This window comes from Gallus gallus, chromosome 1, assembly GCF_016699485.2.
Source record: "Gallus gallus isolate bGalGal1 chromosome 1, bGalGal1.mat.broiler.GRCg7b, whole genome shotgun sequence".
NCBI classification, from domain to species: domain Eukaryota; kingdom Metazoa; phylum Chordata; class Aves; order Galliformes; family Phasianidae; genus Gallus; species Gallus gallus.
The window spans coordinates 40,428,711-40,452,946 of record NC_052532.1 but is presented as its reverse complement, the minus strand read 5'-3'; the positions used below and the strand labels follow the sequence as shown (position 1 = coordinate 40,452,946).

At 36.7% G+C, this 24,236-nt stretch overlaps 1 protein-coding gene across 21 annotated transcripts in view; it reads left to right on the top strand.

The window, feature by feature from the left end:
* PPFIA2 (PTPRF interacting protein alpha 2) overlaps positions 1 to 24,236 on the top strand; it is a 301,624-nt gene that overhangs the window by 140,931 nt on the left and 136,457 nt on the right. For 12 of the 21 annotated variants that reach the window (XM_040667610.2, XM_040667595.2, XM_040667620.2 and 9 more), the window contains one exon: positions 23,696 to 23,758. The exons of the other annotated variants lie outside the window; for them this stretch is intronic. In XM_040667610.2, the coding sequence (XP_040523544.1) occupies positions 23,696 to 23,758 (63 nt within the window). The remainder of the gene's footprint in view (positions 1 to 23,695; positions 23,759 to 24,236) is intronic. 21 annotated transcript variants of the gene reach the window in all.

Below are 24,236 nucleotides of genomic sequence, written 5' to 3'. Positions count from 1 at the left end.
AGAATCTATATACAAACCTATAAATGAATCAGAATCATGAGCAAATTCTATGCCATTTTTATAAGCCAAGGCTTTTAAGTTTATCAGTATTCTTGGGACACTGGGAAACTTTCAGTTGAACCAAGCCTTGTTTTTAATTTCCAGAATAATAATATTTAATCTAAAAAAAAAAAATTACTGAAAAATTCTACATATTAATTCTCTGCATTTTTCTTAAATTGACTTTGGAATAATCGACTCCACTGCAGTGGCCTTAAAGGAAATCTATAACTTGTAAGCACAAATTCAGATTATATTTTCTTTTGCTAAATAATTTTTGTCCTAATGTCTTAATGTATAATGTATTTATGTGATTAAATAATATTCTGCCCAATATTTATATTTTGAAATAAGGCCATAATTCAGTAGAAAACTGAGGAGCAGATCTTTCTCTGTCCATTTGTGAACTAACATTCAGTTTTTATTAAAGATACTCTATTTTCTCCTATTCTTTCTTAGTAATATACCTCAATCTCAACAACAAAGCTCTTCACATTCTGAAGTTGTGTTTTCTGACATACTGCCAAAATTAACTGGTAGGAAGTATTAGTCTCTGTAGTCTATCTATCAACACAGTGAGTGAACAGAATGAATTAATATAATCTTTTTCATTCTGATGCTATTGTATAGTAAAGATTAGGCTAATATTTCTAACATTTCCCCCATTTTGGTGTCTATGACACGAATACACTGCTGTCTTCCTATTATTTCTAGATATTCTGATGTGAAAACAACGGTTAGGAGCATGTTTGAAGTGTGTTTATTACAGTAGTATATGAATGCAAATAAATGCTAATTTGTGAATAGTTTATGCAGTATTCTTATGTTTTATTTGCATGTTCAGTGTAAGCAAGCTAACTGTAAGTATTTCTGTACTAAAGGCTTAATGTAGAATGTAGCTGTTATTAACCATAGTAAGCATGATTTGGTCATCATGTACTATCCTTCTTCCTTGTTCAGATATAACAGAATATATTTTACTTAATGGAATGAGTCTTCGTAAAAGGAGGGAATGAGACTCTTGGATGTTAAGACTGGACTAGATCAGTGTATCCATGAGAACATAAATAGATCTGTTGTGATACTTTTTTTTTCATGTTAGAGAGATATTGTGTGTATTTATAGATTACATCTCCTGAATGGATATATCTGGCTTGAGACAGATGGGCGAGTGGGCACTCTGTACCAGCTGTAAGGAGATAGACATTAAGCAGCCAGATCTTGTCTCCACTGTTATTTGCACATCTTGTCTCCTCCTAGAAAAAGTTGCAGTTCTTAACCACATATTTCCAGTTGCTAGCTCTGGCATATAGTTGTTTTTCAGAAAGTCACTTTTACACTTTTATTAAGCATTTTTCATAGGCAAATGAAGACCGCTGTTCACAGACACTCAGCAGTAGATAAAATTGGATATTAAGAATAATACATTAAATGAGGTTAAAGACACAATACATTATTCAGTGATTGCTGCTGTAGCGTTGTGTATGGGCTCCAGAATGAGTTTAGAGCATTGCATACCTTTAGTTAATGTTATTTATAATACACATGAAGTGTTAATTCGCCTACTTATATTTAGATACTGTTGTTAACATCTTTATATTCTATATATAAAGATATTCTATGTTAATATTAAGACTGTGTGGAATAACACAGATGAACTATGGTAATGATTTTTTTATGGTAATTTTTTGTTCTCTGCTAAGGAGGTGATAATCTACCAAATGCAATTAATAATATCAATTACTAGTAATCATGTTTTAAGAAAGTCCTGGGTCTCCAAACTGCCAGTTTATCTGCTTGACCACCTAGCCTGCAGAATGTGCTGTTAAATCCACATAGGAAGCTATGTAGCAAGCAAATACTTAGGGAAGGGGATTGTGGTGGGACCAGCAGTGCACACACTAAGTCAGTGATCCATCCTTTTTCACTTACTTGTTTTTCTGCAAGAAAACATTTTGTGTTCTAATGTCATTAGATTTATGAAATATTTTAATAGTGATTAAAATTCTTCACCGTATTTTTCAAATGAGGCATCTCAGAATTTCCTGCTCCATCCCATTCTCTTTCTTGCATAGTATGTGATTAAGGCTGAACTAAGGAAATCAGTGCTCAGGATAACTCACCAGCTTTGCTATTGTGAATCTAAGTGTCAGGAGTAGAGGAGGAATCATTCACCTCCTGAAAACTTGCTCTGCTTGACATGATGTAGGAAGGTGTTTAGTACCCCAGGTCTGAATGAATACAGAAGCCATCCTGTTATAAGGAAAAAGATGTCTTTGCTTTAGCGATCACAGAGTGCTTAGCAGCATAACAAGTTTGCAGAAAGTGAGAGATAATAAATTAACATAACCATTCCTGCCCTATTAGTTCTGTCCTGAATTATCCCAATACTCATCCCTGTCAACAGCTCATTGTGATTTCAGTTATTTATTTATTTTGTAAGGTTAATAAAGCATGAATCTGAAATGGACTTCAACCTCGTCTTGTCTAAAGAAAAAGAAGAAATGGTGCAGAGAAAGTAATGGGCACATTAAATTAAAATCACAACTTAGTTTGTGATGCTTTTTAGAAGGCTTTGTCATGCACTCCTGCAGCCTACTTTAGTTGTGATGCGCTGGGTGTGATGCTGGGAATAACAGTGCCTTATAACATCAAAGTATTTCTAGTGCCTTGCTTGAATGTATCAGTTGTTTTTTTTTTTTCTCTTGTGAAGGAAAATCCAATTAACAGAAACAAGTAAAAAGCAGCCTCAGATATTTTCTTCCAGCAATGATAGGAAAGGAAGCAGCAGAACTGGAGAATGAGTAAGAAGAGTAAGGCGTTGATCTGTGTCTCCTATGCTAGTGTTCACTTCTGTCATACACTGTAATGACCAGTAAGTATCCAACACCTTGGTAAATTTTGTGTTCTTCTGAGACCTCAGAGAGCAGACCAGTCCCTCAGCCTCACTTGAGCAGCAAAGTTCAGCCTATCTTCAGGCCTTACGTAAGATGAATGGAAAACCAAGCCAAGTTTATACTGAATGCATTTAATGCATATTCTCTGGCTGCAAGTTTTCTTTCACCTGGCCTTGAATAGGAATGAACAAGATCCTTGTTCTACGTGTTTTGCATTTCTGCACTTAATTGGGCAGATACTTCTACACAAGTATTGCAGGCTTTGTGTGTCCCAGCTATCTCCATTACAAAGCATAAGTGTGGCTTCCTGTGTCACAATGTCTTTATTGCTGCAATACTGCTGCAGTGCTCAAGTTTTTCTGTTTGTTGCAGGTGAGGTGATTAGAAATCCATAAAACCAAAAAGGTAAATGATACCTGTGAGTAAATTTCTTTAGCTTCAGATTGGTGATAACAGATAAAGACCTCTTAACATCACAGTTCAGATACAATAAGGTACCGTAGACATCATAAAGATTTTCCTAATGAGTAGGCATGAAATCAAAGCAGTTTACATCAATGAAATTAACTCAGTCCCATTTTGAACACTTTTGCACTTTTAGAGTGGTTATTTTCTTTTTCTTTTCTGTAGTTATTACTTCTAATTATCTATGTCTTCTAGTTATTAGAGTAGGTTATGTCTAGACTCAGTTATTGATTCAAAGATAACTTATGCTTTTGTTGAAACGAGATAAAATGTTTACTCTGAGAAGAAATTCTGCCCACAGAACAAAAATTAGCTACTTTTGCACAGTTATTTCCTCCGCTTCTCCAAATCACTGGTATCAGGGGTCTTCTTCCTGAAGGTGGAAACAAGAGAAGTGCAGCACAGCTTCCTTAGGGAGAATATAATAGGGAAAATAATACAGAGGTAGTAATGGAAGCCTAAAGGTAGACACGGCCTTATCATGTTCTTGTACCATCATAACTTTCCAACTCTACGGTCAGGCACCTGATACAGAGAGCTCCAGAGTTCAGACGGAAGGCTCCTTTTCAACACAAATTGCAAGGAATGTCTTAATTTTAAGAAGTATTATTCCATGTTTCTGAAGGAGGACGTTCACATGAATACCCTCCTATATAAGCTAAAAGATCAAAAGAAATTTTTCAAATGAAACTTCAGGAAGTGAAAAAGACAGCCAGGAGTGAAATCACTAGCTGAATTTGGCCTTTTGCACTCACAGTATTGGAGTGTGGGCTTTTTATAGCGATATTTTTAAATAATCTTGAATTATCTCTGCTCTGTAAAGGACATCTGTATAAACAGCCCCTTCTCACTGCACTGATCTGTCCCTTGCACACATTCTGAGTCATACACATGCACTTCAGGGACAACTATTTTTTCCTCTGTTTTTCACTCTTCTGTAGAACTGTAATATCAACAACACTCTAGGGAAGGGAGGTGCAGTTTATTCCTCCTTTGACAGCATCACCATTAGCACTACCTCCATTCTCATTTCAAAACATTAATTGCTTGTGGTGACCAAGACAGAAATTACCATTTCTGATTTCCAGATTCTAATGTCAACCTGCATGCAGTGCATCTCTGCCAAGTTTACTTAACTGTTTGGCATAATAGAATGATTTTTCATCAACTTCAACGGTAAACATGATGTCAACTGCCATACTGTTTGTGAAGATTTTTTAGTCACTTCTGTGTGTGTGTGTGTGTGTTTCAGAAATCACTGCACAGAAATGCCCTAATCCAGCGCTTAATTTGAAGAAAACAGAATTTTAAGTAGCCTTTATAATCTTTGCCACTGTTGGCAAATTCATACTTGAGGATTTGTTCTTTTTAAGTTTTTATATGAAATGTGAGCTAAGTCTATTAAGGTGAGTTTATAGCCGCACACTTATATATTCTGGATAGCTTGATGGAGATGCATCACTTTCAGTACTTCTGGACTTTTGTACAAGAATTAAACTGTTCTTGCAGTGCTGATACTGTTTTTTGGTGTTAGACTTCAGGAAGTCCAAAGAAGTCTTTAGGAAGACCACTGTTGCTGAAGTTTCATGGTTAAACACAAAAATTCAAAAGCAATCACCAACCAGAGAATGTTTACTTTTTTTAATACTGCATGCTCATATGATAGAGAAAGTGGAAGAAAATTACATATTTATCCTACATGTCCTACATATTTATCAGAGTGGCTGGAAGACTGTGTAGAGGAAATGGACCTGGGGGTGTTGTTTGGCACTAGACTGAACATGAGCCAGCAGTGTGCCCAGGTGGCCAAGAAGGCCAATGGCATTCTGGCTTGTATCAAAATAGTGTGGCCAGCAGGAACAGGGAAGTAATTACTCCCCTGTACTCAGCACTGGTGAGGCCGCACCTTGAGTACTGTGTCCAGTTTTGGGCCCCTCACTGTAAGAAAGACATCGAGGCCCTGGAGCGTGTCCAGAGGAGGGCAACAAAGCTGGTGAGGGGTCTGGAGCACAGGCCTTATGAGGAGCGGCTGAAGGAGCTGGGATTGTTCAGTCTAGAGAAGAGGAGGCTCAGGGGAGACCTTATTGCTCTCCATAACTACCTGAAGGGAGGTTGTAGTGAGCTGGGGGTCATCCTCTTCTCTCGGGTGACTAGTGATAGGACTAGAGGGAATGGCTTCAAGCTGCGCCACGGAAGATTCAGGCTGGACGTTAGGAAATACTACTTCTGTGAAAGGGTGGTCAGGCACTGGAATGGGCTGCCCAGAGAGGTGGTGGAGTCACCGACCCTGGTGGTGTTCAAAGAGCGTTTGGATGTTGTGTTGAGGGACATGGTTTAGCGGGTACCATTGGTGAAGGGCGAATGGTTGGACTGGATGATCCTGTGGGTCTTTTCCAACCTTAGCGATTCTATGATTCTATCCTGTTTCTTACTTTGATACTATCTGCATTAATACCAAAATAAAAGTGGATTTGAGTAAGTTAAACCTTAGGAAGATTTTCCTTGGGAAGTCCTGCAACTATATTCCTATTTACTTACTTATCTATATGTTTAAATAAAATAGAGATATAAAACTGTATTTATTAGTAGCTTATCCCTTCAGAATCTGGTGGAATTGAAAGACTTAAATGATTACAAAGAGAGGATGGCTGGGAAATAGATGGTTATTAAATATCAAATCTAAATCTGTCATTTTGTTTTAAACATAAGAGGGTTAAGTAAGCTGCCAGTAGCACTGTTCAATTAAAAATGGATTATATCCTGTAGTTTTGCTATTACAGTGTGCCTATTTGACTTAATTTTGCAATAAAATTGTTCCGTTAAAGATTCTTGTAACAGCATACAAACAGGGCTTTATGTTAGTCAAGCAGATGCACACCAAATTCTAATATGGGCTTAAGGAGATACCCTTTTAACAATATAAAGACTTAACCTATATTCACAGCTGGTATTTTCATGAGGGTTTATCCAGCGAGGTATTAGTGACCATTACCTTGCAGCACATTAATTTTTTTTTGTCTCTGCGGTATTTATGTAAGAAAACCTCAAATCACAACAATGAAGTTTGTCAGAAATACCCTTTTTGTTCGATTTTTATGTATAAATATATGTACATCCAAATCAAACACAGGCAGTGAACAAGTACTGTGAGTGCATTCTGTCAAATTCGTAACTATGCCAGCTGTCAAAAAGCCTTTTGCCCGAAGTGTTTTCCAGTCCTGCTCTAAATGAATCTTAAGAGGGCATGATGGGATTTGTAAAAGTAACCGATATGCCTATATATCTTATAACAGAAATTTGTCAAACAAGGTGCCATTTGTAAGCTTCTGAGAGAAAGAGAAGTGGTCATGAGTCACTTGACATTAACACGCTGACTCCCCTTGACTTGAACTTCAGTTGTTCCTCTGGGAATATATTTGGTTTGCTGTGGGAATATTGTACATAAGGAGTGTACCACCCAAAAGTATATGTAAGTTAGGTTAGGCACTTTATTGTGAGGTTAGAAAACTCTAAATCCCTAGGAAGGGTACCAGGCAATATAGGCAGCATAACAGGAAGCAGGCAGGGTTCACCAGTTGTCATCATTGTTAAATCTATTTTAGACATTTCAAGAGACTATGAAGTGCTCAGAGTACCCGTGCATAAGAGTCATGAAACTAATGGGAGATTTCTCAGGTGTTTAAGTTGTTTCTGGGAAGAATGATTTCAGTATTTGAGGAAGAGACGGACTGATGTGACAGAATAGCAGCCACTGGCAAACTAGAAATGAGAAGAAAAGATAGCTGTATTTTAACAAAAAACTGTGCACATTGAAATTAAGACACAGCTACCCAACCCCCCGTCTTAAGAAAATAAAACTGCAGTTTTGATGACAGATCTTTCTGTTTGTGCAGATTAACCTGGTGCAGTAGAATTCTGGGCATAATGATGTGAGTTTTATTTGTAAAATAAAGCAGGTACTAGCTTCTTAATTTATACTGTTTAAGAGGTTTTAGTTTAGATTAGTTATGAGTTTTTCTGAGCTTTGAATGTGTGTCCAGAGAAGGTGCTGGATGTGTTGGGTAGCATAGGCATAATATATACAATGTAATGGATATTTTTATCTGTATTATTTTGGAAGTACTCTTAGAATCTGTGCTTCCTAAAAGGTTTTTTTTTTTTCCATTTAAAAGTATGGGGTTTTGTGCTGAGAAATAAAATAACAGTATCCAACCTATTTTCAGGTTTAATACATTTAATACATCAGTTCAATACATTTTGATTTTTGGTAGCAGAAGCTCTTCTCTGCAAGCTGGATGCCTATACAAAGGACTCTTCCTATTTTAGTCCCTGTCCAAACACATTCCTGAGGTCTGCAGTTATTTAACTGCTGCAGAAATGCAAAAGTGAAGCTTTCTAAAATGGGCAATTGGCCAGCAGTAATCAGCCGTGTTCAGAAATTCTGCCTGCTGCTCTGCCTCTGTCTCATGATTTTACAGATCACTAATCTGCAGGATCCTTCTTAATCCATTCCTGCTGGCTTTCATTTCTAAACATTTATTATAATGTTATACCTCATATAAAGACCTTGAACTTACTATAATGTTTGTAAAGAACATTTTTATACATTTAATATCGTGACATACAATTTCTACTATTTTTAACGTCAGGATTGGTATATGCTCTATGTATTATATACACTCTTCAACAGTAGTGATACTGCTTAGAAAGTCTAATGAAGGATGAGGTCCCATTGTTGCAGGGAGAATAGAAATGTAGGCATGGCTCCAAAGACTGTAATGTGTAACAATTTGATACACAAAATTAAGAGGCTGGAAAAGCGATGTAAAAGCAAAAGACAATACACTACTACATAAGGCATGTAATACTTACTGTACTTGCAAGTAACATTTGCAGCCTTCCAGGTTTCTAAAGCATTTTACATGTTTCACAATTGGATTAATAAGCAGTCAATGTCTCATTTTTGAGAACCATAATACGGACTGTAAAAGCAACATTTTAGGAAATACAAAATTCTATTAGCCAGCAGAAGCATATTTTAGAAAACAAAGAAGAACACAAGTTTTATGACATATTCAAAAACACAATGAAGCATCAGCAGGTGAAGACGTGACACTTCATAGCTATCCACCAACTATTAAAATGTAGTCAGCATTCCATCTGATTTTTGAAGTGTAAGTTGTCTTTTTCCATGTGGGTTTTTTAGAGTTGAGAAGTGGCATGGAAATAGGTATACATTCAGATTTGTGGATATCACAAGTGTTATATCACAAGCAGACACTTTCAGAATGTGTTCCTGGGTTTCTTCAGTCCAAGTTCATTTGTAAGATTTTTTTCTAAACCAGCACATCATCCCAAGAGTGGCTTTAGACTGTCAGAATAGTGATTAAAGCACGGTAGCCTCTTGTATTTGGGAAGAAATATCAGATCCAAAAGGTTATCTTTCATCACCTTGTGCTGACAACATCAAAAGTTTTGGATGTCTAGAAACGATAGCGCATTGCTAATTCCACAGAAGAGTCCGTGTTCGTTTCGGATCTTGCGAAGATAGTTTCATCTCTCTCTTAAAAGAAAAATAACGGACAGTACTGCTGCTAAACTGAACTACTGTAGTGCCGATTCCTCTGAAAATTAAAAAAATGCCTTTTCAATAAATCTCAGGCACAAAAAGATTATGATTAGACAAGAAATCAATTATTGGAAAGATACTTCTTTTCGAATTTCATTTGCAACTTTTCAGCAGCACTGAATTGAAGCATTCCATTTGGGTAGGCAGGTGTGTTGAGCAGAAACACAAATGTATGTGTTATAACCCAGAGATGTGGGTATTTTGCAATGCTCTATTTTGGTAATTATGGGGACAGGTTAAATATATATTTTTTTTTTCTAAATCTGTTTATAAATGATTTCCTGTAATTAAAAGATTTGTGAACAACTTTTGTGACTTATGTTGACAACATCAGGTTTCAGAACACATTTACAAGCCTTATCATACATATCAAGAAATAAAAATAATGAAGTTGGTTAGTCTCGTATGATTGAGAATGTCATGATTAAAAATAAAAATCTGCGGAGCTTGATCGTAGTTACACTAATAATATTCCTGAACTTACTAGGTTTATTCCTTCAGTTCTGTGGAACTGGTGAACTTGCTCTTGCTGATTTTGAGTATGATAAATGAGCTTCATCCATTATTTTTTCCAACTACTTAGCATTTCTGTTGATACAACAGGATTTCTTTGGGCAGGTTTTTCTTTGGTTTCCCAAGATGCATCCAGTAACATTAGAAGGGAACTTCTGGAAGGCTTAAAGCCATTTTTGATGTTCCAAGTGTTACAAGGGGGCTCTTTATCAGTGAGCAACATGGTTTTGAGAACTCAACGTCTGCATCTTCCACTCACATGAAGTACTCAGTTCACATACTTTGAAGTAGTTGGCTTGATTGCCTTACCTGCATTTTGAATTGAGCTCATTGGGAGAAGCTTTTGTGAGCAAGTGATGTGTTTCTCTTTCATGTAGCATGCAAGGATTTAGTGTTCATACTCCAAATGACTTCAAAGTTCAGCAGAACTTGCTCAGAGCAGTAGACTCTCAAATTGAGATGCTCTTTTAATGACAGCTATAGGGATCATTTCATACTTAGAGCATGTGTGTGCAAACAGGACATCAGTTTGTAACAGGTAATGCTGTCTGTGAAATGAAGCAGTTAAAACCGAAGCCCTTTTTCTGGTGTGTGTCTGTGTGTTACAACTGCCAGGTACTCAGAGAGGAGGAGAACTAGGTAGCACCTGAAGCTTGGGGACTGAATGCATGAACTGCTGACTCTGGCTACAGATATAGGCCAGTACATGTTACTGCCAGGATACCTGGCAGTATTACTGATAACAAGCAGATAAAAACTTGGCAGTTTCCTCCTTAAAGTCTTCTGGTGAGTACTGCTACATATTAGCAGGGTATTCTTGTTTTTCTGCTGTGAGAGTTAACAAAACTTCAGCAATGTGTAAACACTGTGAAAGAAAAATTAGCTATCCCATCTGCTTTCCTCTGACTAACATTTCTTCCATCACATGTTTAACACTAGACCTCTCTGATGGGATTATAAATAGATAGTTACAGAAGAGCTCATATCTCTTCATTGACACTCAGTCTTTGAGACTTACAACCACAAAATCATTGGAGTACCACACACAGCATATAAAAATCTGATTGTCAGTAAATGCTCCAGTTGCAGTTTGTGTATCTGTTCCTATTGGGAAAATACTTCTGGGGAAATAAAATTTGGAGATAAAGTGATGAGGCTTACACAAAAGGGAGAAAAGAGAAGGGTTAATTTAAATTCCACAAGACAGCAAGAGGGAGAAGGTTTCATTTTTTCTGGCTCTCACAGAGTCCATCGCTGCAGTATCTGATCAGCTCAGAATAATCATAATAGTGACAGTGAATAATTGATCTTTTTGTTTGGCAGCACAGCAGAAAAATGAGAGTATAAGCCATTCCACTCTGAGCTATTAGTGCAATAGTTTTTGTTTTCTTAATTGAAACTCTGTCAGAAAAAAAAAACACAAAAAAGAGATGTTTAAATACAAAGCTGTTAGTTTAAGTAATTTAAGTAAACTATGGAAAGTGTGATATGATCCCATCTTATCTGTTATTTTAGTGACTGTGAAATTGATCCTAGAAGATGGCACTAGCAGCCAGGCTGTTCCCTGGCCTGTGTTGATCTCCTGGTTTTGATACTGAGCCGTCACGTATAAACCAGTAACAACTGAGTCAGCCAGATATAAGAATCCCAGTTTGCCATTACTGTAGAAAGTACACCAAGTGATCTGGGAGTCAATCTCTCTTCACAAGTAGTTAGACCATATGTAAAGAGGAGAAGATCCAATAGAAGAGATAAAAGAGAGAACTCCAAATATTTTTGTGAAATTAATTATTCAGGCAGTCACTTGAAAAGTAGCCAAATTTAGTTCCTGTCCATGTTCTGAGAACTAAATTTGACATGAGTTTCCTCCCTACCATATGACTCTTAGCTATGCTGTGCATTGACTTGGGAGCCTTTTATCCCATAGTGGAAATGTTTTTCAGTCATTAAGACAGTATAAGACAGACTCTTTCAGGGTGACAGTAAAGGACAGAAGACATATGGGCATGCAGCTTTAGTGCCTAATAGTGTGATAACCATGGTCATAATGTTAGAATCTTCCCTTTCCTAAATAAGTAACAATATAATAGTGCCTAACATAGGGTTTCAAGTGTATTAAAACTTTTAAATCTTAATAGAAAACCCAAACCAAATATGCACGGATGTGGGAAATTGAAGATACACAACCAAGTACACTCTCTTAAACAAATATCCATGTAAAGTGTCTTAGTTTTACCATAGGTATGGAGTTGTCTCAGGCCCTGTGTTGGTACGGTATAAGGATAGGTTCTGCAAAGATAATAGCTTCAGAGATGTCTAAAAGATGGGAGAAACAAAGTATGTTTTTAAAACACGCTGACCTGAAATTGTAGCTGTTACTGCTTTAAAATTCTTGTCTAGTTGCAGGAACACTTGGTTATTTATCGTACTACACACCATTTAAGTATTCAGTACTACATAGGGATGCAAAATGTCTAGAAAATAAGCTTTTCCTTACCAATGGTTGTCACTACTCCCATCATTATATTTGGGACAACTGGCTGTGTAAAACCATAAAGCTGTTAAGATTGTACTGAAGGAAGCAGAACTGTTCTCAACTAGAAAAGGTGGTACTTCTAAGTTAAATTTGCATGACACTTACAACTAAGGCTATCAAATCAGAGCATTTATTGATCTAATGCATGTGTCTCTGTTCCACAACAAATGCTGTGATAATGACTAAAACAGACACTCTTCTGTCTCATATATTATTAACCACGTCCTCTGTCAGTGTTAATTATGTATTCCTTCAATGCATGTGCATAAGACATATGCGAAACCATTGTCTGGAGAGAATGTTAACTAATACAAATGATGAAATTTCTCATAGGTTTACTTTTTTGATATTTTTAAAGATAATATACTGTACTAAAATATTTCATCAAATGCAATTTAAAATTTAAATTATTGGTTAAATATGATCCTTTTGGTAACCTTTTTTTCCTGAGCTTATTTCCTATGACTGCTGCTACAGTTTTAAGCAGCATTTTAAGTTTTAAAAGCTACGTTATTTTAAAATTAATATCATGAACCAAAAGTGCAAGAAAAAAGTGCAGAAAAGTTTGGGATTTATCCTTCTGGAACCAGCATGGCTTTACTGAGGGCAAATCCTTTTTGACCAACCTGGTGGCCTTCTGAGATGGTTTAACTGCATCAATGGACAAGGGAGGAGACACTAATGCCATCCATCTGGACTTCAGTAAGGACTTTGACACATTATCCTACAAAATCTTTCTCTCCAAATTGAAGAGGGATGGATTTGATGGGTGGGCTGTTCAATGGATGAGCAACTGATTGCAGTATAAAACCCAGAGAGTGGTGATCAGTGGCTCGGTGTCTGGATGGAGATCGGTGATGAGTGGTGTCCCGCAGGGGTCAGTGCTGGAACCAATACTCATTAATATCTTCATCAGTGACATCGACAGTGAGATTGAGTGCACCCTCAGCAAGTTTGCAGATGACAGCAAGCTGTAGGGTGTAGTAGACACGCATGATGGATGGGATGCCATCCAGAGGGACCTAGACAGGCTTGTGCAGCAGGTCTAGGAGAGTCTCATAAGGTTCAACAAATCCAAGTGCGAGGTCTTGCACCTGGGTTGCAGCAACCCTCACTACCAATGCCAGCTGACGGATGAAAGTACTGAGCACAGCCCTACCGAAAGGGGCCTCTGGGTACCAGTGGACAGCAAGCTGGACATGAGCCAGCAATGTGCCCTCACAGCCCAGAAAGCCAACCATATCCTGGGCTGCATCAAAAGAAGTGTGGCCAGCAGGTTGAGGGAGGTGATACTGCCCCTCTACTCTGCACTGGTGAGGCCTCACCTGGAGTACTGTGTCCAGATTTGGAGTCTTCATTATAGGAGAGATGTGGACCTCTTCTGAGGTGTCCACATCTGGACACAGTACTCCAGAAGTAAGCCACAAAAATGATCCAAGAGATGGAACACCTCTCCACTGAGGACAGGCTGAAAGAGCTGAGGCTGTTTAGCCTGGAGAAAAGGCGGCTTCAAGGTGTCCTGATAGTGGCCTTTCAGTATCTAAAAGGGAGTCACAGGAAAGAAGGAGACAGACTCTTTAGCAGGGTCTGTTTTAATGGGAGGAAGGGAAATGGTTTCAAAGTAAAAGAGGGGAGATTTTGGTTGGATATAAGGTAAAATTCATTTACAGTGAGGGAAGTGAGGCACTGGAACAAGTTGCCTGGAGATGTGGTGTTAGCCCCATCCTTGGAAACATTCAAGGCCAGGCTGGACCAGGGTCTGAGCAACCTGATCTAGCCGTGGATGTCTCTGTTCACTGTAGAGGAGTTGGACTAGATGGTCTTTAAATGTCCCTTCCAACTCTGAGTATTCTATAGATGGATGGGAGAAGGAATTCACAAGGGCATCCTAATAAATGTCTTTTCCATATACACCATATATATATATTTATTGGTATATTTGGTACATATATATATATATACCAAAGTGAGAATGATTAGAGTAATACACCTTAAAATCAGTTACATTATTAGTGATTGAAAATATGCTTCATTGCCTTCCATATTCAGATCAGTAAGACTAACCTCAGGAGAGAGTTGTTCTCAGAATTCAGGCCTTTACAGAACTGTAAACCTTTGCTGCATTTTCCAGCGGTTAGTAGAAATTTGCTTGGGAAACACCTGCACATATGAGTTTTGGAGTGTGTTTGTCCTGTGCCCAGTTAGTGCTTCCTCTGGCTTTCCACCCTTGGGATTGCGATGCTCACTGGGGAGACTGGGCAGACTTGGCAGCTGTGCTGCAGTTAGTGATTGAAAAGAGAACTACCTCTGTCTCCCATCGTCCACCTCATTATCAAATGTAATGTGATGTTTGCAGTACTTTCAAAAACTTTCCTTTCAAGGAATATCCTTAACTTAATTGTGTGAGTTGGTCAAGCGAGGACTGTTCATCCACATTCTACCTCTGGTGCATGCAAGCCAATGCAACTTAATTTAGACTGTGGAGAAAAAGTTACTTGAATCATGTCAGATTCTACTAAGTGGAATTGTTTTGTGTTTTCCACATGCCAATAGAAGGCAGTCAATCTGCACTGCCTCTTTTGGCAAATACACTATCATTTGTATGTTAGAAATTATAATGTTTCCTGCAGTGTCTTTATATATGCGAGATGTATTTTCTTTTTTCATTGCATGTAGAATTGTGATATTGTAAATGACAACTTTTGCATTTTAAACCCATTTGCAACTGAAACATAAAAAATCTTGGATGAAGGATTTGATGTGAATGAAATTAGCTGCCTTCCCAGCCTTTTCCAGCTGAAGTTTGCTTCATTTTAAACTTATAACACACTGCATTCCTAACAGAGTTACATTTTTCATTGACAGTATGGCTGTCACCATTCCTCAGTGGTCTGATTGTTGGAGATTTTCTGCCTTGAGATGCATCCTTCAAAAATAGCTAGCAACTCATTTGGTTTTGCCAGAAAATCCAGCATGCTTGGCATCCACGAAGGTTTTTCTTTCCCATGTTTTTCTGTGGGCAGTGATGATGCAGCAGTGGTAGGAACAAAGCTATTCAAAGCAAAGTGTTGTGTTTTGCCAAGAAAAAAGGAGTTAAATAATACAACTCCTTGTCTGTCCTTGGCATTCCTTAAGGAGGAAGATTCCTTAAGGAGGAAGACAATACTGAGGTCTGTTTGGCTAAAAGAGAGGACTGTGCTATATTCAAACCATCTAACTTCAGGCAATTCACACAAATATTAAGAACTACGGTACAAAGAACTGCCTTTTTCAGTGGTATGTTAGGGATCTTGGACTTCTAGCTTCAAGTACTCTAAATTGCATTTAATTTAGATGAGATATGGAAAGAATTCAGTTTCAGATTCAGGTAAAGATCTGGTGCAGATTCTGGATCACAGCTGTTCTTTATTGATGTGTTCTCTCTTCTCTTTAGGGCTGTTTTTTTTTCAGTTGATTACGATATTTCCGTAGAATCATTAAGGTTGGAAAAGACCTCTAAGATGACCAAGTCCAACCATCAACCCACTAAATAAAGCCCACTAAACCACGTTCCTGCTACATGTACATTTGATCTTCCTTTTTCTGGCTGTTAGGAAACTTGCCCTTATTCATCAAGCGCAGATCTTCATTACACCATGGTGGTTTGCTGTTTGTCCGAAGGGGATGCTTCTTCTAGAGGCTATTAGTTCGTATCTTTCTTTTCACCCTAGGTTTTAGGAGCATTTTTTAAGCTTAAACTAATTCTTGAAGCATACTTAATGTGCGGATAAAACCATATGATGATTTTTTGCTAGAGTTGCCAACTTTTCAGTGATAAAAAAAATCATATATATTTTTTTAAATGTCAGAAAAGTGCATTCCTTTCTCCTCACTCCAAAATAAGGTTTATCAAATCCTATTTTTCATTATTATTAGAAAATGTTAGTGCCATTATCAAGCTGTCGTGGTTCAAATCTAGATTTTTGACCCAAATACCTGTTTTGCAAACTAGATTCTGTCCTAAGTAATAGATATTTGTCTAAATCTGCAGTTGTGGTGTATTCAAAAAGACTGGACCTGTAGCCTTTCATGTTGTTTGGGTGAATCTGAGGGGGAAAAAAACCTAATATTTATCCAGTGATGCTTTGATGCTAATTCTTTGGCTGTCTGAGCAAGTGTTGCCACTTACTTTTAAGGAATACTGTATTTCGTTATTTTGTTTTTGTTTTTGTTTTATTCTATTATATGTGTTGCTTTAGTTCCTTGCAAATTGAGAGGTTTGCTTGCAATAGAGAAACTCAGTGTTTTCGCTTCTGTTTTGACTGTGTTTGGGGGAGATGGTGGGTGGATTTTGCATTTTTTAAACTTTTGGGACTCTCATGTATGAACACATTACTTCCACATCCTGATACAATATGAGAAAGCACTGCACCTGCAGGTTAATGCAATTAATTAACTTTATATGACACAGATATAATACAGTACTTTTCAGATTCTTTCAGGAGGAGACTAAAATCAACCTTCTGTTTTGCTTCTTCCTCGCTTATAGCATCTTAGTTATTTTCAGTGGAAAAGCTTCCAGCTCCCCTCTACTGATATTCTCCACCTTTGGGCTGCATTCCCAAGGTGCAGTTTCACTGCCTGCAGCTGCCGTTGCTTACGGCTTTCTCACATGATGTTCATGTGAAGCTGAACTGACTTCTGACATCTGGCTGTTGCCCTAATTGTTATGAACAATAGAGAAAAAGACCAAATACTTGCTAATTTGTCTTTGCTGCTGCTTGGCAGCATCATAAGCAGTTTCACTTCCTGAAATTGTATAAATTACGAAAGTAGCACTGCATTCTGTATGTTTGTTTGGTATTCCAATGTCTTCTGAGGACTCAAAGGACGTGGGGAAAGGGCTCAGGAAAAACAAACAAGGCATCCAAACCAATGTATAAGTATCCCAAGTAAAATTTATTTGTAGACATATTAATTGTTCTGATGTTTTTCAGATAAGAAATATTCTTAGAGCTTACTTGCACAGTACCTAGCTAACACAGTAGTGAGTTTTAAAAAAAATTTAAATAACAATTATTTTAGGACAGTAATAATGCATATAATGGCCCTGACCATTTCAGGACCTATAGTGTTGTACCATCAGTGAGGGAAAGAGGCAGACTCTGGGTAAGCTGGCCCAACACAGTAACATTAAATCTCCCAGGAATTAGTAGTATCATATGCCTATCCCACTCACATATTCAAGAACAAGCTGCATATTTTCAACAATGTCTTCTCTAGAAGGATAAATCATAGAATCACCAAGGTTGGAAAAGACCTACAAGATCCAGTCCAACTGCCCACCTATCACCAATAGCTCTCACTAAACCATGTCCCTCAACACAATGTCTAAACATTTGTTAAACACCTCCAGGGTCAGTGCCTCCACCACCTCCCTGGGCAGCCCATTCCAGTGCCTGGCCACTCTTTCAGAAAAGTAGTATTTCCTAACGTCCACCCCGAGTCTCCTCTGGCACAACTTGAGGCCGTTCCCTCTAGTCCTATCACCAGTTACATGATAGAAGAGGCCGACCTCCAGCTCAGCACAACCTCCCTTCAAGTAGTTATAGAAAGTGATAAGGTCTCCCCTGAGCCTCCTCTTTAATATTTAAAATGAGCCACCAAATTGAGAACGGTCAAGTACTTCGTAGACTAACAAGTATCTACTTCTGTGTTCATTTTTCTCTTAGTGAACATTTTTCTCTTAGACTGTGAGAAAAATCAACATGTGACAATGTTAACTGTATTTATTGAGCTTATAGAATGAGGTTATAGTTGTAGAAGTGGTACTTAACCTGTAGAAAATAGAATATGAAATTTGTTTTGTGGGATCTAGGATTTAGGCTGTTAATCTCAGCAGACCTATTGTTGCTGGAATTAGAATGAGCAGAGCTTTAATGAAAAAACCTCATTCCATTTGCACTGTTGGACAACAAAGTGATTTTATGTACTTTATATTTTCCTCTTTAACGTTTCCTGGACCACGTACACAGTTCAGAATCATAGAATCCTTAGAGTTGGAAGGGACCTCTGAAGGCCATCTAGTCCTGCAGTGATGCCTCAGAGATTCTCAACTCCCAGCAGTCCAACTCATCTCCCTAAACCAGGCTTGTCTTTCTGTAGGCAGGCATGCAGGAACTGCTGTGTCTTCTATCCCCTCAGCCTGGGCTGAGGTCGGAAGATGTCTGGCAGCTGGGTGATTAGAAGAGCAGGATTAAAGTACTTCAGGTGTATTTGGCTTGGGGTAATTTTTTTCTTTTTCTTTTTCTTTTTCATTTGCTTTACATCTCTTTCCTTCTTTTCACTAACAGTCATCAATAAAATGACTTGGAACTGCACCTGGAACATAAAAATCAAGCTCTTCATGCTTCATTACACACATTACACATAATAATGTAGAGGAGCAGTCAGCGTGATTTCCACAGTTTGTAAACCAATTAGTGTAACATTCCAAGATGTACATTTTTATATGGTATGAATTGAGCTTCCCCTTTGTTTTTTACACTTGAAAAAAAAATTATGTAGTTTGCAAAGACTCTATGTGAAGGAATTCTGGGCAATTAGGCAAGGAAATATTTTTCTTTCTTTGACTAAGAACTAGTGAGACAGTTCCTTTGTTAGACAACTTCTATCAAGTGAATTTTTAATGATGGAATATATGCCTGAATTATTTCTGTGCCTTGGTACAACACAGAGACATGATTTTGGATTATTTTAATGGCTATATGAACCCAAACACTGTTTCTGTGATCACTGTTCTGACTCATTATTTACTACCAAAAAATTGTCCCAAGCTCAATATATTTAAGTCACTATTTTATAGCCTGAATATATGAGGATATTTTAACTATGGCATTATTCATCATTCATATCCTAAAACATTTAGAAAATAATTAATCAAGGAATAGTAATACAATTCAGTCACTGTGATCCTGGTAAATAAATGTTAATCTTATTCTCTCTTTAAAATGCTTAATTATATATTACTTCACCTTATATCAACATGTAACATTAGTGTGGGAAGATTTCTGTCCTGCAAGGTCTATCTCTCTAAATATTAGGTTTTAATGGCCAAACACTGCAAGTTTTTAGACGTAGTTTTAACTCTACAGAGACAACAAGTTCCCTGTAGCTCAATGGAAATTCTCCCACGTACAAAGTCAAGTATGTACAGGACATTGTACATACCATATATGTTCTAGGAGCTCCTGATGATTTTTTAATTTCTCTTTACATTTTTTGTTCTATATCAGAATCATAGAATCATAGAATTGCTCAGGTTGGAAATGACCTTAAAGATCATCAAGTCCAACCACAATGTAACCATACTACCCTAACTCTAGCAACCCTCCGCTAAATTGTGTCCCTGAGCACCACATCCAAATGGTTCTTAAACACATTCAGGGATGGTGACTCTACCATCATCAAGCATTTAAAAAGTATTTACATAGTGTATGTACAGGTAACTAGGTATAGATGTTTGCGTATTTGTAAAGCTTATATCATTTTTTATATATATACTTCTATGTTCACACAACTATAAATGTTATCGTGGCTTGCATCAGAAGTAGGATGGGCAGCAGGACACAGGGAAGTGGTTTTCCTTCTACACTTGGCACTGGCGAGACTGCATCTCAAGTACAGTGTTCAGTTTTGGACCCCTCACTACAAGAATATTGAGTTGCTTGAGTATCAACAATAAAGCTGGTGAAGGAACTGGAAAACAAGACCCATAAGGAGTGACTGAGGAAACTGGGACTGTTAAGTTCTGGAGACGAGAAAGTTGAGGGGAGAACCTCATTGCTCTCTACAACTGCCTGATAGGAGGTTGCAGAAAGGAGGATATCAGTCTCTTTTTTCAGGTCACAAATGAAAGGATGAGAAACAGCCTCAAGTTGCACAAGAGGAGGTTTAGGTTGGATATTAGGCTCCACAGAGAGATTGGTCAAGCACTGGAAGGGGATGCTCACCATCCTTGGAGGTATTTAAGACACGTGTACATGGGACTAAGGGACATGATTTAGTGATGAGACTTGGTAGTGTCAGGTAGATTGTTGTACCTGATCTTTAGGGTAAGTGGAAAGCTTGTTGATGTTGTGGGGTGCTTTTTTGTTTGTTTGTTTTAATTAGGAAGGAAATAACATGTATCATTGTTTTCTATTACAAATGTTACCTGAAACTACAGTGGCTTAAAAAAAGATAGACACAAATAAACAAAATAAAAACTATTCATTCTGTGGATTCTGCATTAGGAAACATCTTTCTTCATGTGTGCATCATTAGAATATAGATTAAACTGGTTTCAGTGTTGAAGGTACTGCTCACTTAAGTAATTATATTAGTTGAATGGGATAGCGTATGTAGTAGGCTTCACTTCTTCAGGATAGGCTTAATTGTAGGTAGTTTCCTAGTCTGAGTGTCCTGGGGTGGTTGTTGCAGAGGATAGGTAATGTATTTCACTGTGAAATAGAAGTGTTTTGAAATATTTAATCTTATGCATGTTGGAAGTGTTTTCCTTCCACTGCTAAGGGAACATATAATTTCTAGGGGAAAGTAGCTGCTATCTCTACTTGTATCAGGAAAGAAGATTCCTTTTGTTTGCTTGTTGTTGGTTTTTTTTACATTGAAGGCAGCTCATATAGCTTTCTAACTATGACCTCAGCTAGGTCCCCCACAAAGAGATGACACAAGCATGAGGGAATAAACAGTAATTAATGCAAGTAAATGAAATTTTCAATAGACTAAAATACCTAAATAGCATTTTGGACTGTGATGACTGATGTAATAATAGACACCTCAAAGTTATTGTTAAGAAGCACCAAATATTGTTGTGATGGAGAGTTTTTATCTCCCAACTGGGTGAGGAAAGGGTCCACCTTTTAGGAAATAGATTGAAAATATGTCCCTGTGCATGTGTGCAGTTCACAGCTAATAGCAAGTGAAGTGTTCATCTCAAGCCAGAATAGATACACATTCTAGAGCTTCAGTTTTGGTATTTTCTCACCCTGTTGACCCTGTTGTCTCCTATGATAAATTCAAATGCTTATTCATTTTCTCATGAAGGAAAACCAAACTATAATGGAAAGCTTCATTAATATTAATTCTAATGGATTCCAGTAACCAGAGTACAAAGTACTAAGTAGGTGTTACAATATTAAATGGTTTCATGAGTAGAATAAATATTTTATAAACATGCATAAGAATTGCCACATTACTTATACTGCATAATTCATTCATAAATTTTGTCTCTAAATTTTCACATGACAATAAAATGTATGCATAATGTATGTATAAAATGTATCCTTAGCATGCATAGTTTGAAAGCAAACAATTTTAGAAATAATGCACAGGTTTAATACTTCTTACCTGTATATTTTCATTTCATTTCTCTTCTCTTAAACTTGACATTTACAGTATTGAAATATCAAGAATCACTCCTTTTCTAGTTTTCCATATTAGACCAGAAGAGTAAAAATACTGGACCTTAAACCTATCAGTTGCTAGAATTGAAGACAGTTCATTTTATACCTTACATTAATAAACCTTTCATTGTGATTATATAATAGAGCAGAAGGGGAAAATATTTAAAATGTAATATGAAAAGTTTTGCTAGAATTACTCAGTCTAGTGTTGTTAAATCAGTAATGTACAGCAAAGACGAATTAGTTTACAGTGTGCAGATGCAGCAGTCAAAAGTGTACAGTAGTCTACCTTTTCAAACAAAAGGACAATATTATTGGAAATCATCAGATATGTAATGTACATATGTGTATGAAAGTTAAAAAATGTGCAAAAATGTGTAAGTTTACACATTAATCCTCATGCATTTGTTTGAACTTTCTTTGATAGTTGAGTATGTATGAACATTGAAGTTAAATTTAATGAATATTAAAGTAATATTAAAGAAAGATGTCTAAAACAGATAATGAATAAAATTGTTAATGTATGTTTTCTTGTGCTGAGATATTTTTTACTTACAAAAGTGTCATGCTAACATAATGTGGGCTGTGTTTTCATTACAAAATTCAGTATCAAAAGTGATGTTAAAAATCCACTAAAAGCATTATCCATGAGCTGACCACAAATTTGCTTTGCATGGAAATGTTCTTTTCAAAAGTAGCTACTTGATATGAAGTGAAATTTCTTTTAAAAACAATCAAAAAAGCATTATAAAATGCTTTCAATATTTTAAGGTTCTGAATCTGAAGAAGGGAAATCTGAGACAAGCAAGCAAAGAATTTGCCAGCATAGATGGAGAGTTTTGCTTAAAATTCAAAATTTGCTCTTTTTGTTCCCACTGATAGCATAATTCTCCTTTAAAGCACTGGAAGTTTAAAGTCATTTTAAATATTTTAAAACTATTACAAATCCCAATATGAAGTGCATTAGCAATATTTTTCATAGATAGATACGTGCCTATGGCTGATGTTAAAAATATTGAAAATGGGCATGTTTTTATTTACTGCATAAATAAGGTATAATATATAGTCAAGCTAAAATTCATCATAAGTTATAGTAGCAAGGTCATTATAAAACACATCTTGCAATATGTTGCCATTTTCAAATGTTATATTTTTCTGTTAGAGATACTTGAACACTAAAATACTGACCATTCAAATATCTGTTAGTCCAGAATATCAGGTTTTCTGATCTGAGTTGGTAAATAGTCACAGAATTAAAGTTGGTCAGTAATTACTTTGAGAGATAATGCAGCTCAGCTATAATTAGGTTGAACATTATGTGTATTGTTGCGTACTCTCTCAATGATGGAAAGAAATAATTTGGAGAGTTAGTCTGTAACTCATTTTTTTTAAAAGTTGGCAGTCAAAATGGATTGATCCAGATGTCTAAAATGTACTTGTAGAAATTTCTGAAAACTTCTGCTGTTCGTTCCCTCTAAATTGAGATCTGCAGAAATGTCAGACTGCCTACTACTAAGGGTTGTTTTTAAAGAAGTATGCTGTATGTTGGGCTCTGCAACAACACATGAAAAATTAATGAAAAAAAGGAAGGAAAATAGTACTTAGCACTAAAATATATTCTTCAGATATCTGAAGGGACTTTCAGATTTCTAACAACATATAGCTTTTTTCCATATAATTTTTCACTGCTGTGGTTATTTGCTGCGATAAAGAAGTCTGAGCAACCATGAAACATTTATCAGTTTCATAGGTAAATTCTTCCTTATAATTTAGTAACTTTACTTTTTTCAGTGAGTCTGTCCATAAAAAGTTTTAATTCGAGTAATTTCCTACTTTCCTTCTTTCTTGCAAATTATTTGCTTTATGTAGAGAACTCATTTTAAAGTTAGCCATGGAGCTACAATTATTTATCCAAAGTTATCTGGCTATTTGGCAATGCTTCAGAGTTCTCTTCTGCAGAACACAGTAGAGTACACACAAGCGTCATAGTGTTTGGTTGTTCTCAGCACCTCTTCGTGAATGTCAGTTGAGCCACATTTTTGTTCTCTCAGATCAGCTTGCTTGAATGATGGTAATAACATTCATCTTATTATGATGGTGTAATTTAAATATTCTATAGCAGTTTTCGAAATTCTGTTCCATTTAGCAGAATCTCTGTTGCCCCCTTTTTCAGATGACGGTTGCTGCTGGTACGAGCATTGAGAATAACATTCAAAGGACCATATCCTGCCCTAATGTATGTTTTACGTATCTTGGTTTCTGTGTAATTTAAATGCAAAGCCTCCTTTTGTGACTGATAATTTATTGCCCAGAGATGCCTGTCATCTTGAGGTTACTTCATACTATATATTTATACATATATTTCAGGGTCACTGAATATTGTACTACAAGTGAGGTCTTAGCCTATCAAAATGCTGAATTGGTGTCTTTTTTTTTTTCTATATGATTTGATGGCACTGCTAAATAAAGACAGTGATAATGTATTCACAGATCCTTCTGAATTTACCATGCTTCCCTCCCAGCTCAATGCTCTTGTCAGTTGAAATCAGCAGAACAGCAGTTAACAAAATGAGGAAAGCAATGAGAGGCTATATTTATTCAACTTAATCTTGTTCTAAATTGGATATTAATATGAAGATGTGTAATACTAAATTTGGAAGAAAGGTAATTTCGTTTTTCTTACTTAAACAAATATATCCCATGACTGAATACAG